Source organism: Piliocolobus tephrosceles, chromosome 13 (assembly GCF_002776525.5).
Source record: "Piliocolobus tephrosceles isolate RC106 chromosome 13, ASM277652v3, whole genome shotgun sequence".
Lineage (NCBI taxonomy): Eukaryota > Metazoa > Chordata > Mammalia > Primates > Cercopithecidae > Piliocolobus > Piliocolobus tephrosceles.
Genome location: NC_045446.1, coordinates 13,829,984 through 13,842,187, shown reverse-complemented (window position 1 = coordinate 13,842,187; position 12,204 = coordinate 13,829,984). Strand labels below are relative to the sequence as shown.

Here is a 12,204-nt window from a genome sequence, read left to right as displayed (position 1 = left end):
AAGCTTAGTATGATCTGCACCCCTTCCTTTCCCCCACAATTAACTTCTCCCAAGCCTCATGCTAGCTACTTCCTTGCTTGACTAATAGTCAATTACCAGCTGTTCCCAGACTTTGGGGAAAGGGATGGATCTCAATATCCCATACCAGTACCTGGATCAAAGTTTCTCCATCATTCCCTTTAATTTAATTTAATTAAATTAATTAATTAATTAATTTATTTATTTATTTATTTTTGAGACAGAGTCTTGCTCTGTTGCCCAGGCTATAGAGCGCAGTGGTGTGATCTCAGCTCACTGCAACCTCTGCCTCCTGGGTTCAAGTGATTCTCGTGCCTCAGTCACCATGTCTGGCAAATTTTTTTATTTCTTTTAGTAGAGATGGGGTTTCACCATGTTGGCCAAGCTGGTCTTGAACTCCTGACCTCAGGTGATACACCTGACTCGGCCTCACAAAGTGCTGGGATTACAAGTGTGAGCCACCATGCCTGGCCTCATTCCCGTTTAGTAATGCTGACTGCAATTAAAATTTGCCAGAGACAATCGTATGTCAGGCACTTCGATGAGCACTTCACATCATCTATCTGACAGAAGTCTTTCAACAAGCCTTTGAAGTATCTACTAGTATCATTACCATTTACAGATAAGGAATTGATGTCACAGAGGATGCAGGTTGCCCTAAGTGATACAGATAGGTCACAGAGGCAGCTGGACAGGATGCAAGTTGCCTCAAGTTACATAGATAGGTCATGGAGGCAGCTGGCCTCCAGGCCCCAAGCTCTAGCTTGCCTTTCTTCATAGGAAGACTCTCACTGCTCCTTCAGAATTTAGTTGAGGAAATTAGAGAAATTTCCTAGTCTGAGCCAAATACTTCCGAAGTGCTATACCACAGTGGCCTGTGCTCATTTCTATCAAGTCACTTAGCATAGTCCCTAATGATCCCTTTAATTCTTCAACCCTCACTAAATAGTGATCTTCCTGAGGACACAGACCATATCTGCCCTCAGCAATATCCACTAGCACAGTTTGTGAAACACAGCTCATGCTCAATAGATGGCAGATGAATATATTAAAAGTGTCAAATTTACTTCTCTGGTTAGATTCACTTTGAGTTAGAAAAGTTCTATCCTAAGCAGTCAAGAAACTGAAGCTGACATAAAAAAGAACAATATTGTCCGGGCACGGTGGCTCAAGCCTGTAATCCCAGCACTTTGGGAGGCCGAGACGGGTGGATCACAAGGTCAGGAGATCAAGACCATCCTGGCTAACATGGTGAGACCCCAACTCTACTAAAAAAAATACAAAAAACTAGCCGGGCGAGTTGGCGGGCGCCTGTAATCCCAGCTACTCGGGAGGCTGAGGCAGGAGAATGGCGTAAACCCAGGAGGTGGAGCTTGCAGTGAGCTGAGATCCGGCCACTGCACTCCAGCCTGGGCAACACAGCGAGACACCGTCTCAAAAAAAAAAAAAAAAAAAGAACAATATCATGTTCTTTGCAGCAACATGAATGCAGCTGGAGGCTAACATCCTAAGTGAATTAATGCAGACACAGAAAAAAAAAAAAAAAAATACGTGTTCTCACTTATAAGTGGGAGCTAAACATTGGGTACACACCAACACAAAGATAGAAACAATAAACACTAGGGATTCCAAAAGTGGGGAGGAAGAGGACCAAAGGTTGAAAAACTACCTGTTGTGTACTATGTTCACTACTTGGGCAACGGGATCATTAGAAGCCCAAACCTCAGCATCACGCAGTATACCCATGTAACAAACCTGCACACATGCCCCTTGAATCAAAAATTAAATTAATTTTTAAAGAAGAAGTTGAGTGAAATATATTCTTCCTTTGATATAACTTTGCCAGTTTGGAGCTGTGATGCTCTAGCATGTTAATTTTTAACATGTGTATTATACTTAAGGCCTTGCTAGTATCATCTAAAAGGTACAAAGGAAACAACACAGGGATAAAAAAGTGTATTTTAAACAATAACTGGCTAGGAAAAGGGCATAGGCAGTGCATCAAGAGGGTAAAGAATGAAAACAGAACTCACCTCTGACTTCTAAGAGATCATCCCCTTTAACACACACTCTGGACACTTAGAACTTAGGGAAGAATGTCCCCCAAGGAACAAAGATGAGTACATTTTCAAGAGAAAAATTGAAACTAAAGTTTTAGTTTTATAAAGGGGTGCTTTACTTAGCAAAATTTTTACATCAGAGTAAAAAAAAAATTATGGAGTGGGGTGTTCACCTGATTTGGATAAAAGGTGGCATTCACCTTCAGGAGACCATTGTGCCGAGTTGTTTTATTTAAAAAGTATACGCATTTACTATTTAATTGACTGTATGACTTAATGAGGTTTTCCTGATCACAAGGAGACTGGAAAACCAGACACACAGTCTCCAGGAACACACGACCAGACATCAGAAACACAGGCACCCTGACTAGCTGACTGGTTAGTCCTAGAAGATAATCTTCCTGCAGTCCCTAAGTGGAGAATATGTCTTTTTACCTTACGTGAATCACAGCACTGAACAAAGTGTTAAACACATCAGAAAAATGATGTTAAAATAAAGGTTATAACAACTTTCTAAGCAAGAAAGGGGTTAAATGAGAAAAACGATACTTTACCATGGTCATGGGAAAATATCTTTGACGTTTAGGGGTGACATGAACTAAACTAGTTCAAAGCAGATGATATATCTTACTATGACATATCATAGCACCCTAAACAAAACAAAAGTCTGGCACTAGAGAGGTAATTTCACCCCATTTAATTAGGAAAAAAAATCTACCCTGCATAATTTCTCACAGAGTACTCTTCTCACTTATGAAATGCCTTTGAGTGTTTTTATGTAGAAGGTACCTAAAACAACCTGCCAGGCGAGAATCAGTAGAGGAAAAGCAGCACTGTTTAAAACATGTATTCATTTCATACATATCAATACATTGGTAATGCCATTGGTGCTCTGTTTACTCAGAGTCTTGCACCCAAGTAGCTAAAATGTTCTGCAAACCAACAACAGCCACCCAAGTTAGGAGTCATAAGGAGGTTGAAGTTTTACCACTCTTTTAAAGAAAGGTGCCCAAAGTTGAATATTCTGTCTTATCACCAAAATTATCCTTGAATTCAAGGATTAAAGATGGGAATAACTAGTATTATAAGGTTCTCACTAGTACCTGATCTAGCCTCACTTACCACTCTTTATGCCTGAATGCATTAGTAAAGTAAGGAGATGACTCCAACTTAAAGCTCAAAGAACATGACAATGGAAGGGACTTAGGGAGATCTTTTAGTTCCAACAGATGAAGTGAGACAAAAATAAATAAATAAATACACACATAAAATCATGACCTAGAGAAATTAAGGGACTCAGCTAATACTGATCAGATGTCCTAGTGGTTGTAGAGCAGTCAGTGCAGGAACCCTGAACTCCTGATTCCCAGCTGAAGCAAAGACCTCCTGATCACTGGAGCAGAGCGTGAAAGTCATTCAATCTGTACAGCCTGTTCTATTTCATGCAGTAAACAATGTAACTTAAAGCCCTTGAGCAGTGAAGCAGGCCCTAATGTTCTGTGCTTTATCAATTACAATTTTTAGGCATTTGGGGAGAATTATGTTTCAAAGAGGGAATGAACCAAAAAGCAACAGAGACACCATCTGCACTCACGTTGATCATGGCATTGGATGTTATCCTAAAGAGTGTGGCTCGTTCGTTGACCTGTTTGATCTTTTCATTGCTCTCAGCAGGCAACTTCAGGGACTCTAGCTCACTGAGGGAACGCTGCAGAGCTGTGCCATGCTTAGCTATCAAGTCATTGCACGTGCTCAAGTCCTCTACTTTGCTGGAGAGGGTCCGAAGGGTATTCTGCAGCTCAGTCTTGTCAGTTTGTGAGACAGACTCTTCATCTCCTGATTCATCTGTAGGAATGAAAAGAAAGGTTACATGAATCCAGAACCAGGAGTAAGAGTTGGAACCCCACCTACTCTGTCCAGAAACAAACCAACATTCCTCATGCTGTGTGCATTCTGACTCACTGAAAACTTGCCATTACCAGATGGTTTCTCTATAGTGTGGTCCACAGATCACCTGCACCACAAACACCCTAGGTCCTTCTCAAAGGGGCAGAGTCTCTAGGCCCACCCCTAGAGACTTTGATTTAGCTGGTGTGAGGCAAAGCCCAGGAATCTGCCTTTCTAATAAGCTGCCCAAGTAACTGATACACACTGAAATTTGAACACCACTGACCCACAAGACAGAATGGAAAAGCTGAAAGGTTCTTGGAATTGGGAAGTAATTACTGAGCTCTTTAACTCTAGCTTGAGGATTCCTATCTAGTCCAAGCTAACTATTACTGCAAATCCACTATCATCTGATAGGTGACTGATGGGACCTGTATTAAATGAGTTGAGAATCACAGTGTAGCTCTTTGTAGACAAAGTCCACATCACAAAATTTGTCTTCTGAAAGAGAGCTCAGAAACTTCATGACTAAAGCCACCATGAAAATAATGCAAAACCTCACTTTAAATAGCTCTCCAACAATAAGTCAAGTATAGAAGCTATGTTGTACTTCTCATACTCAACACTTCATAACTGCGAAGTGGTTTTCTAGCAGTGTCACTTCCTTTGGAGGAGCTAACATCAGCACTAAAATCAAAGCAAGAAAAAAAAAAAAGACCTGTCCTTTATGCTAGACAGAGAGACAGGGCCAAAGTCAAAATATAAGTTACTACCAAAAATTTACAAACCAATGAATTCTCCTTTCACTGATGAATGCACACACAGTATGGGAAATGACAGGGGATAAGATAACAAAGTCAGCAGGTGACCATCTTGGTCGATGCTAGGTAAACAAATCAGTATGATTAAACTATCAACATATCGGGGAAAATCCTACCCTTTTCCTTGAAGAATAATCAAAACATAACTTGATTGCTCCTTTTAGTTAACTAATGCAGCAAAATGAAGATTTTTCATAGAAAATATCACATATACAGTTTTTGGCAGTCTACTAAAATTGTTTCAACTTAACTAACAAAGAGTTAGATAAGAAGGTATCAGGAGAAAAAGCATGAATAGCTCCAAATTGTGAGGTATAATACTCCCAAGACTGACTCAGCAATAAAATAATTATTTCTCAAAATTTTAAGGTGGCCAATTAAAAGGCAAAAGAACAACTGTTATGCCTCTAGGACAGAATTTTTCAACCTTGGCCAGACAATTCTTTGTTTTGGCGGCTGTTTGGCATAGTATAGGACGTTCAGCAGCATCCCAGGTCTCTACTTTCTAGATGCCATAGCACCTCCCTCCCTTCAGCTGTGACAACCAAAAATGTCTCCAGACGTTGCCAAATGTCCCTTGGGGAGGAGAATCAACCCTGGCTGAGAACCATCATTCCAGCAGAAATACTGCATGAAGACGAGAAGCTTGAGACATCTAGGATATAGGTGATAATCAAATGACCCAGCATAACGATGACAAAATCTGTGCATAAAAGGGGCAAACAGAAAGTTCCCCAGGCAGGTGTTCTTTGCTCCTGACCTGACTCTGCCAGCATCTTCACAGCTTTGGCCTTGGCCAGTTCCAGGGCTGTCACCCAGCGCTGCCGCTCAACTTCTGAACTAGCTTTCAGATGGTAGGTCTGAGCGCCCCCATTGGAAATGATGAAGTTGCAGGAGTCCTCCACGGTGATGTTGGCTGTGGCGAGGTTGATGGTACCACGGCAGGTATGTCTCATTTCTGCCTTTGATCTGCAATAACAAGACAAAGACAAGTTAAACAGAAAGTTGGTGGTTTATTCTTTATCACATTCCATTTCTTTTCATAACTCTGAGCTCCCTGAAAATAGGCTAATCTTAGGAATCAGCAAGGTCTGGTCCCTCAAACAGGTTCCTAAAATTCAAGAAACAATTAGTGGGGATTTCCTTTCAGAGCCTATGGTATTGTTTCTGAGTCAGATTTTTTTTTTGTTTGTTTGTTTGCTTCGCTGTCCCTCTTACCATTTTCTTCTTAGAAATAGGCTTTACAGGCCGGGCGCTTGTAATCCCAGCACTTTGGGAGGCCGAGGTGGGCAGATCACTTGAGGTCAGGAGTTCCAGACCGGCCTGACTAACATGGTGAAACCCCATCTCTACTAAAAATACAAAAAATTAGCCAGGCATGGGGGTGTGCACCTGTAATTCCAGCTACACAGGAGGCTGAGGCAGGAGAATCGCTTGAACCCGGGATGGGGAGGTTGCAGTGAGCTGAGATCGCACCATTGCACTACAGCTTGGGCAACAAGAGCGAAACTCCGTCTCAAAAAAAGAAAGAAAGAAAGAAGGAAGGAAGGAAGGAAGGAAGGACGGACAGACAGAAAGAGGCTTTACTGAGGTATAACTACATGCAATGTTAATTTAGCAATTTTGAAAGTACAACTGAATGAGTTTTGACAAACGTACACAACTGCATAACCACCACCACAATCAAAATGTAGAACGTTTCTATCGTCTCAATAAGTTCCCTCATGCCCTTTTGCAGTCAGGAATTATCTTTCACTTAGCAAGTTATAATTATAAATTGCCCTATAACCTCATGCAACAGTCTCATTTCCTAAGAATAGCTCCATTTTATATATACCAAACCATCTCGCTCCCGACTGTAACTCAGCCCAAATGAGAACTGTTACACCATGCTTAGAATTATATTGCAGAAGTGTAAAAAAGCACACTTAAATGTTTAGAGTATGAAATATTGGCTATGGTTCAAATGATACGAAATAAGAATAACTAGCTTTCTGGGCAAGTAAAAAGGAATCACCAAGTGTTTTAATCTTTCTGGAATATGTTCATTCCTAAGGTCCACCATACTCTACTGGTGGGAACTCCTAAGCCGTCTATTAATAGCTAGGAAAGATTCAGCAGATCTGCTCTCAGAGGCCTGGGTGTAAAAATTTTCCCGATCTCTAGTGACTGACAGTTCTATTAATAGACTAACTTTTGAACTTTACAGCATTACTTGGTGACAACAAGCTATAAGACACTTCACATAAAACACCAAGCTTCACATAAAGTATCAGGCTTCTAGCACAATCCAGTGTCTAACACAAACGGTGTCATTTCCCTACCACCCGCTGGTTATGCCCAGGAACCTGCATGTTGAGACTGCAGTTTTCCCTGTATAAATTGGAACACAGAGGTCAAAGTCCTTTGCCAACTGCCACAGTACAAAACAAAGCCATTTCCCTTTTAGTGGAGTTAAGCAGCCAAACACACCTGGCATATCCAGAATTTCTGCATGCCAGAAATGGCACGCACCCCATAAGATTTGGTATGTCTGAGAAAGTCTGGGAGACAGGTCTGTTGTTGTTCAATTTCTCACATGAACCATTCTTCCTTCCTCAAATGCACACATGAGTAGTATGGGAAGGCCAGAGGGGTCTCAATGGACTGGGCCATTTTCCATCTTCTGCACCTGCCACACTGTAACATGAATCCGTTTTTTCTATTCTTACCTCCCCACCCCCGAGCTTCAGTTACATTATGAATAATGCAGGCTGAATTACAGATGCACAGCTGACAGGCCAGCTTGCTATGTTCTCTACTCCAGGGATACTACTTGGACCTTCTTCCACATTCCTCCTTATTGGAGCTTTTCACAAACCACTTCTTAGGAATCTCTTCTGCCTGGGTCATCATTGTAAACTAAAGAAGTTTCTCAAATTACAAAAAGTCTGTAGCAGTTTAAAAAATACCAAGGAACTCTAGGAGTAAGGCAGGCTTGATCTTGGAGCTCTTGGATTTGGGCAGATACACTTATGATTATAAATGATTAGTACAGAAGCTGGAAAGACACGAATCTCAGGGTACAAGAGAGGTTCTTCAGACACTACAATATTAGGTGGTATTTTCTGACCAGAAAGTTCTTCCCTGAAAAGGCTAGCTGAAATAGTAATTCAATCTCTAGAAGCCAGCCAGGAAAACTAATACTATGGCCTGTCACGATGTTTCTGGGAGAGCTGGGATTCCATATAAGGTTTTAAATAATGGGACATCTAAGTAACTGGGTACGTAAGGAAGCCCAGGATAGGTAAAAAGAAGGAAATGGTTTGCCAAGGCCTATTTGGACAGCTCATCCGAGGATGGGTCTAGGAAGTACACAATTCCACTTAAAAGGAAAACAGTATTTTGGAAACAGCATGTATAAGAAACTGCAGGTTTTGGAGGTATGAAAAGCAGGAGGAATGACACCTGTCTAGGTAATTCTTGGAGGAAGATGAGGACCAGAAGAACCCTGCAGGAAAAAATGACTGCCAGTATACTTGATAGGAAATATTTCAGTGCAATTTTGAGGGCAGTGCACAGACTGATAACTCTGGATCCCGCTGGTTTGTTTATGGGTGGGACCATCTAAGTTGGCTAGGGCAGGCCTATGGCATATTTCCCAATATGTGGTTTGGTATGTTTGGGAAGGAGTTGTATCTGTACTCAGACAGGTACCACTAGCTCGTAAGGGAGAAAAATGGTAACAAATACTTAAAGAGACAGCAACATATAAGTTATTAGTGTCTAAGATCACTACTGATCAAAACAAGTACTGATCAAAGAATCCACTGGCCTAGAAAGTAGATCTGGTAAGAACTTGGATGAGAAATGACCACACAGGAAGGCCCTGAGGTGATATACAATTTTTGAAAACGCAAAAATAGTAATATTGACTTGCTACCCAAGTCAGGATATAAAGCAATTAAACATTAAAATGATGGTCAATAATAACAGGAAAACATCAACTTGAATGAGAGAAAAATCTGGGGAAATTAAAATTTTAGATTTGTAATCTGAGTTTAAATGGATGGTCCTGGATAGTGAGAAAAGGTTATAGCTAAAATCAGTTCTGAATACAGTAATGCAAATGAAATATACAATTATTCACAACTGTTGATGAAGCAGTGAGGATGAGCTATCTAAGGCATTTTGCCCTGTAAGAGGACAGGTAAGAAGAATGTGTTCCTGCCAACAACCTCCAACTCCCACCTTCAATTTCTCCTCAAAATTCTCTAAGAGCCAATACAGTGGAGTTAATGGAAAAGAGACTTGTTCAGCCTAACTCTCCAGGTGGCAGAATGATTCCTGGCGAAGGAAAAGAAATATAGAGTGAACTGCTCTATCAACATCAGTGTTTTCGGTCTCAAAGACAATGGTCTCCGGAAAAAAAAATTTCCATTGGAATGTCATTAAGCAAAATATCCCTTAAAGGAGATTTTTATACTTTTTGCATAAAATACACATAGCAAGCATGATCCATAAAATTACTCGCTATTGATAAGCAATTATCTCTGTAACTGACTGATTCATTTAACACTAACCTGAGTTTTAGGTTAGATTAGTGTGACCAGAAGTAGTTTCAAATCCCAACTCCTCCAAAACCTTGGGAAAGTTGCCCATGCTAAGTCTGTTTCCCTCATCAGTAAGATGGGAATATTTTCCAACTCCTAGGGTTGTTGCTGGGAGTCAACAAAATACTGTAATGAAATACTGTACAAAAAACACCTAGACACCTTGTGCAGCCCTCAGGAAATGTTTACGCCCTGTCCCCAAATCACCTATCTTAACTTCTCTATCCGTTTTAGCCCCAAAGCATGCTATGTGACGGCGATGGCCAAGTTATAAGTCACCATAAATATATATTAAACAGTCCAAAATACCTTGTTGAACAGAAGTAATCATACCAAAGACATGGATTCTTCTTTTAATAAATGTTAATCCTAACTAACCAAAAAATCACAGAAATACTGGGTAAAACAATCATTTCCACGGGAGGAAGTGGGGCAAGCAAAAATAAAAGCAGCACTGGGGTGCACATCTCCATTCTGGGCTGTCCAGAGGCGAAAGCGTATGCAAAGTCTTGGAGAGGTAAGGCAGAAAGGGGACGGAATACCGAAGCCACCCAGTGTGAGTGATGCCCTTGTGTCTGGACGTGAAGGGAGCAAGGACGGGCACACCAAGAGCTAAGAATAACCTTGAGTTTTGGAGACTGGGCACTGACAGCTAAAACTTGGGAGTTTCAATGTAAGTTCCTTGGGAGGAGTGCCTCGGGTTTGCTCTGCTGTGTTCCCTTAGTACCTACACCAGTGCCTTGCTTGCAGAATTAATAATTGCACCCACGTGCTGATGGAAATATAATGGAAGAACAGACGCTCTCCAAACAACTGCTGACTGGAAAGGCCGGGAGTGAAGGGAAGATAAGGCACCAAGAGTGGGTAACCCGAGGGGAAGGTGAGGTGTACGTGCAGGGGCTTTCCACTTTCGTGACAGCGGGCTCCGACCCCCGGGCTGTCAATCCGCACAGATGACGAAAAGGGGCCTGGGGCAACCCTGGCTGCGGTGCCGGCTGGCGGTAATGCCGGCGCTGGGACTGTTGGTAGCGATGGGAGGCAAGGTGAGCGACTGCGCCCCGGAAGCAGTTACCTGTAGTAGCTCAAGAGCCCGTTGCTCAGCACGAACCACCGCCGCTGGTAGCCTTTGATATAATTGGTCCATTTGAAGAGCCAGCCCTCTCGAGCCGAGCCCGAACCCCCAGCGCCCGAGCCGCCCGAGCCCCCAGTCGGCGGCGCAGGGGCCGGGCCAGCCGCCGCCACTCCCCCGGCCCCCGGGCCTCCCGCCGCCGACGCGACCACTGTCCCTGACGCGGCCCCGGAGCCCGGCCCCGCGTCTCCGCGGCCGCCGCCTCCTCCCACCACTGGGGGACCGGCGCCGCCGCCGCCAAGTGCTGCAATGGCTGCCGGGCCTGGCCCCACCACTCCTCTCAGCTCCGTCGCCGCCATGAGCCGCCGCCGCCTGGAGATACAGGACCGGAACCGCCTACGAGAGCCGCCGTCACCGCCCGGAGCGCCCCACAACGCTACCGCATCAGCGACCGCCGCGCAGCGTCCCCGCCCCGCCAGGCGAGCCGCGGAGAGGAGGGCTCGACCGCCGGGAAGAAGGACGTCGATTGGTGCCGCTGAGTGTCACTTGAGGAAGACCCTGCGGACATTGGCATTTCTCTCGGGCCTGTCATTCTACAGCGCCCAGTGAGAGCTTGGGGTGGGACGCGTCCTCCTGGCCCACCGTCGATTGGTTCAGATAAAGGCCAATCAGACCTATGAAGAAGTTCATTGGTGCTTTCCTGAAGTTTCCAGCGCTCAGGGAGGACGGGGGAATGCGGGGTGCCCGGCCAATCTGATCGCCGATTGGCTAGTGTTTCCGCCACTCATTTCAGTTTATGCTCCTGTCACTGCCACGTCACCCCCTCCCATCACTCTTCTCATCATCCTTTTCCGCCCTTATGGATTGGTGGTTGGTATCAGCTGCTCCACATTTTCTACCATTTACTGAACGAGTTGAGGAAAAAGGGAAGGAGTCTTGTCTTTACATGCTCATTTTCTTTTTTTATTGGTTAGCACCTATGCCACTCACATGGTGGAGAGGCGAGGCAATAGTTGGAGATGATTGGTTCTGAGAATTGGCGTGAAAGCTGCATTGCTGACCAATGAGAGATACCTAATGAGAGAGGGGCAGGCCAGGGCAACCAACGAAATCCCAGAAGAGCGCTTGGGGGCGTGTCCGCCTGCTTTCAGGCTTGGGAAGTCGGTGGGAGGTGAAAGTGACTCGGCCTCTTAAAAGCGTTCTTTTGACATGGGTGTGTTGTCGTGTTCCCGTTTTCTGAATTAAGACCTTTGTAGCTTCTTGTTAGGAAGAACCTGGCGGACAGAGTAACTCTCGGCAGTCAGCCCCCCCCTGAGGCTCCCTTGAAGGACCCCTTTCTAACTCGCAGCTGGACACCCAGATTCCAGGGCTGCCCGAAAGTAGCTTCTCCAGCCCCTTCCTGGATCCATGGTCCCCCTAGTTCCCTTCCCTGTTTGCTCTTTATCGCTCCACACCCCTTGTGTCTTGATTCTAGACTGTCGTATGCCTATACTAATTCTGTCCCCTTCAGAAGTAGATTCGCGAGGACCTGACTTTATGTGTCTCTTCCAGACCTAAAGGCCCTTGGTCTTAGCATCATAGGTGCCATGTAGTGCTTAACTTTGGACAGAAAATTATTACTTTTTTTGTATCTTTAAACTGATATATCGTAGTTGTACATATTTAACTTTGGACAGAAAACTATTGTTTGTATGTTTAAACTGATATAGTTGTACATATTTTCAGGGATACATCTGATATTTTGATACGTGTATTCC

General features: G+C 43.7%; 1 protein-coding gene across 1 annotated transcript in view; it reads right to left on the bottom strand.

Annotated features, from left to right (window-relative positions):
- OSBP (oxysterol binding protein) overlaps positions 1-11,286 on the bottom strand; it is a 40,698-nt gene extending 29,412 nt beyond the window's left edge. Inside the window, exons 1-3 of the mRNA XM_023215522.3 lie at positions 10,451-11,286; positions 5,547-5,755; positions 3,673-3,923 (exon numbers count right to left, since the gene is read on the bottom strand). Of these exons, the coding sequence (XP_023071290.2) occupies positions 3,673-3,923; positions 5,547-5,755; positions 10,451-10,806 (816 nt within the window). The 5' untranslated portion in view covers positions 10,807-11,286. The remainder of the gene's footprint in view (positions 1-3,672; positions 3,924-5,546; positions 5,756-10,450) is intronic.
- Between the last annotated feature and the right edge of the window lie 918 nt (positions 11,287-12,204).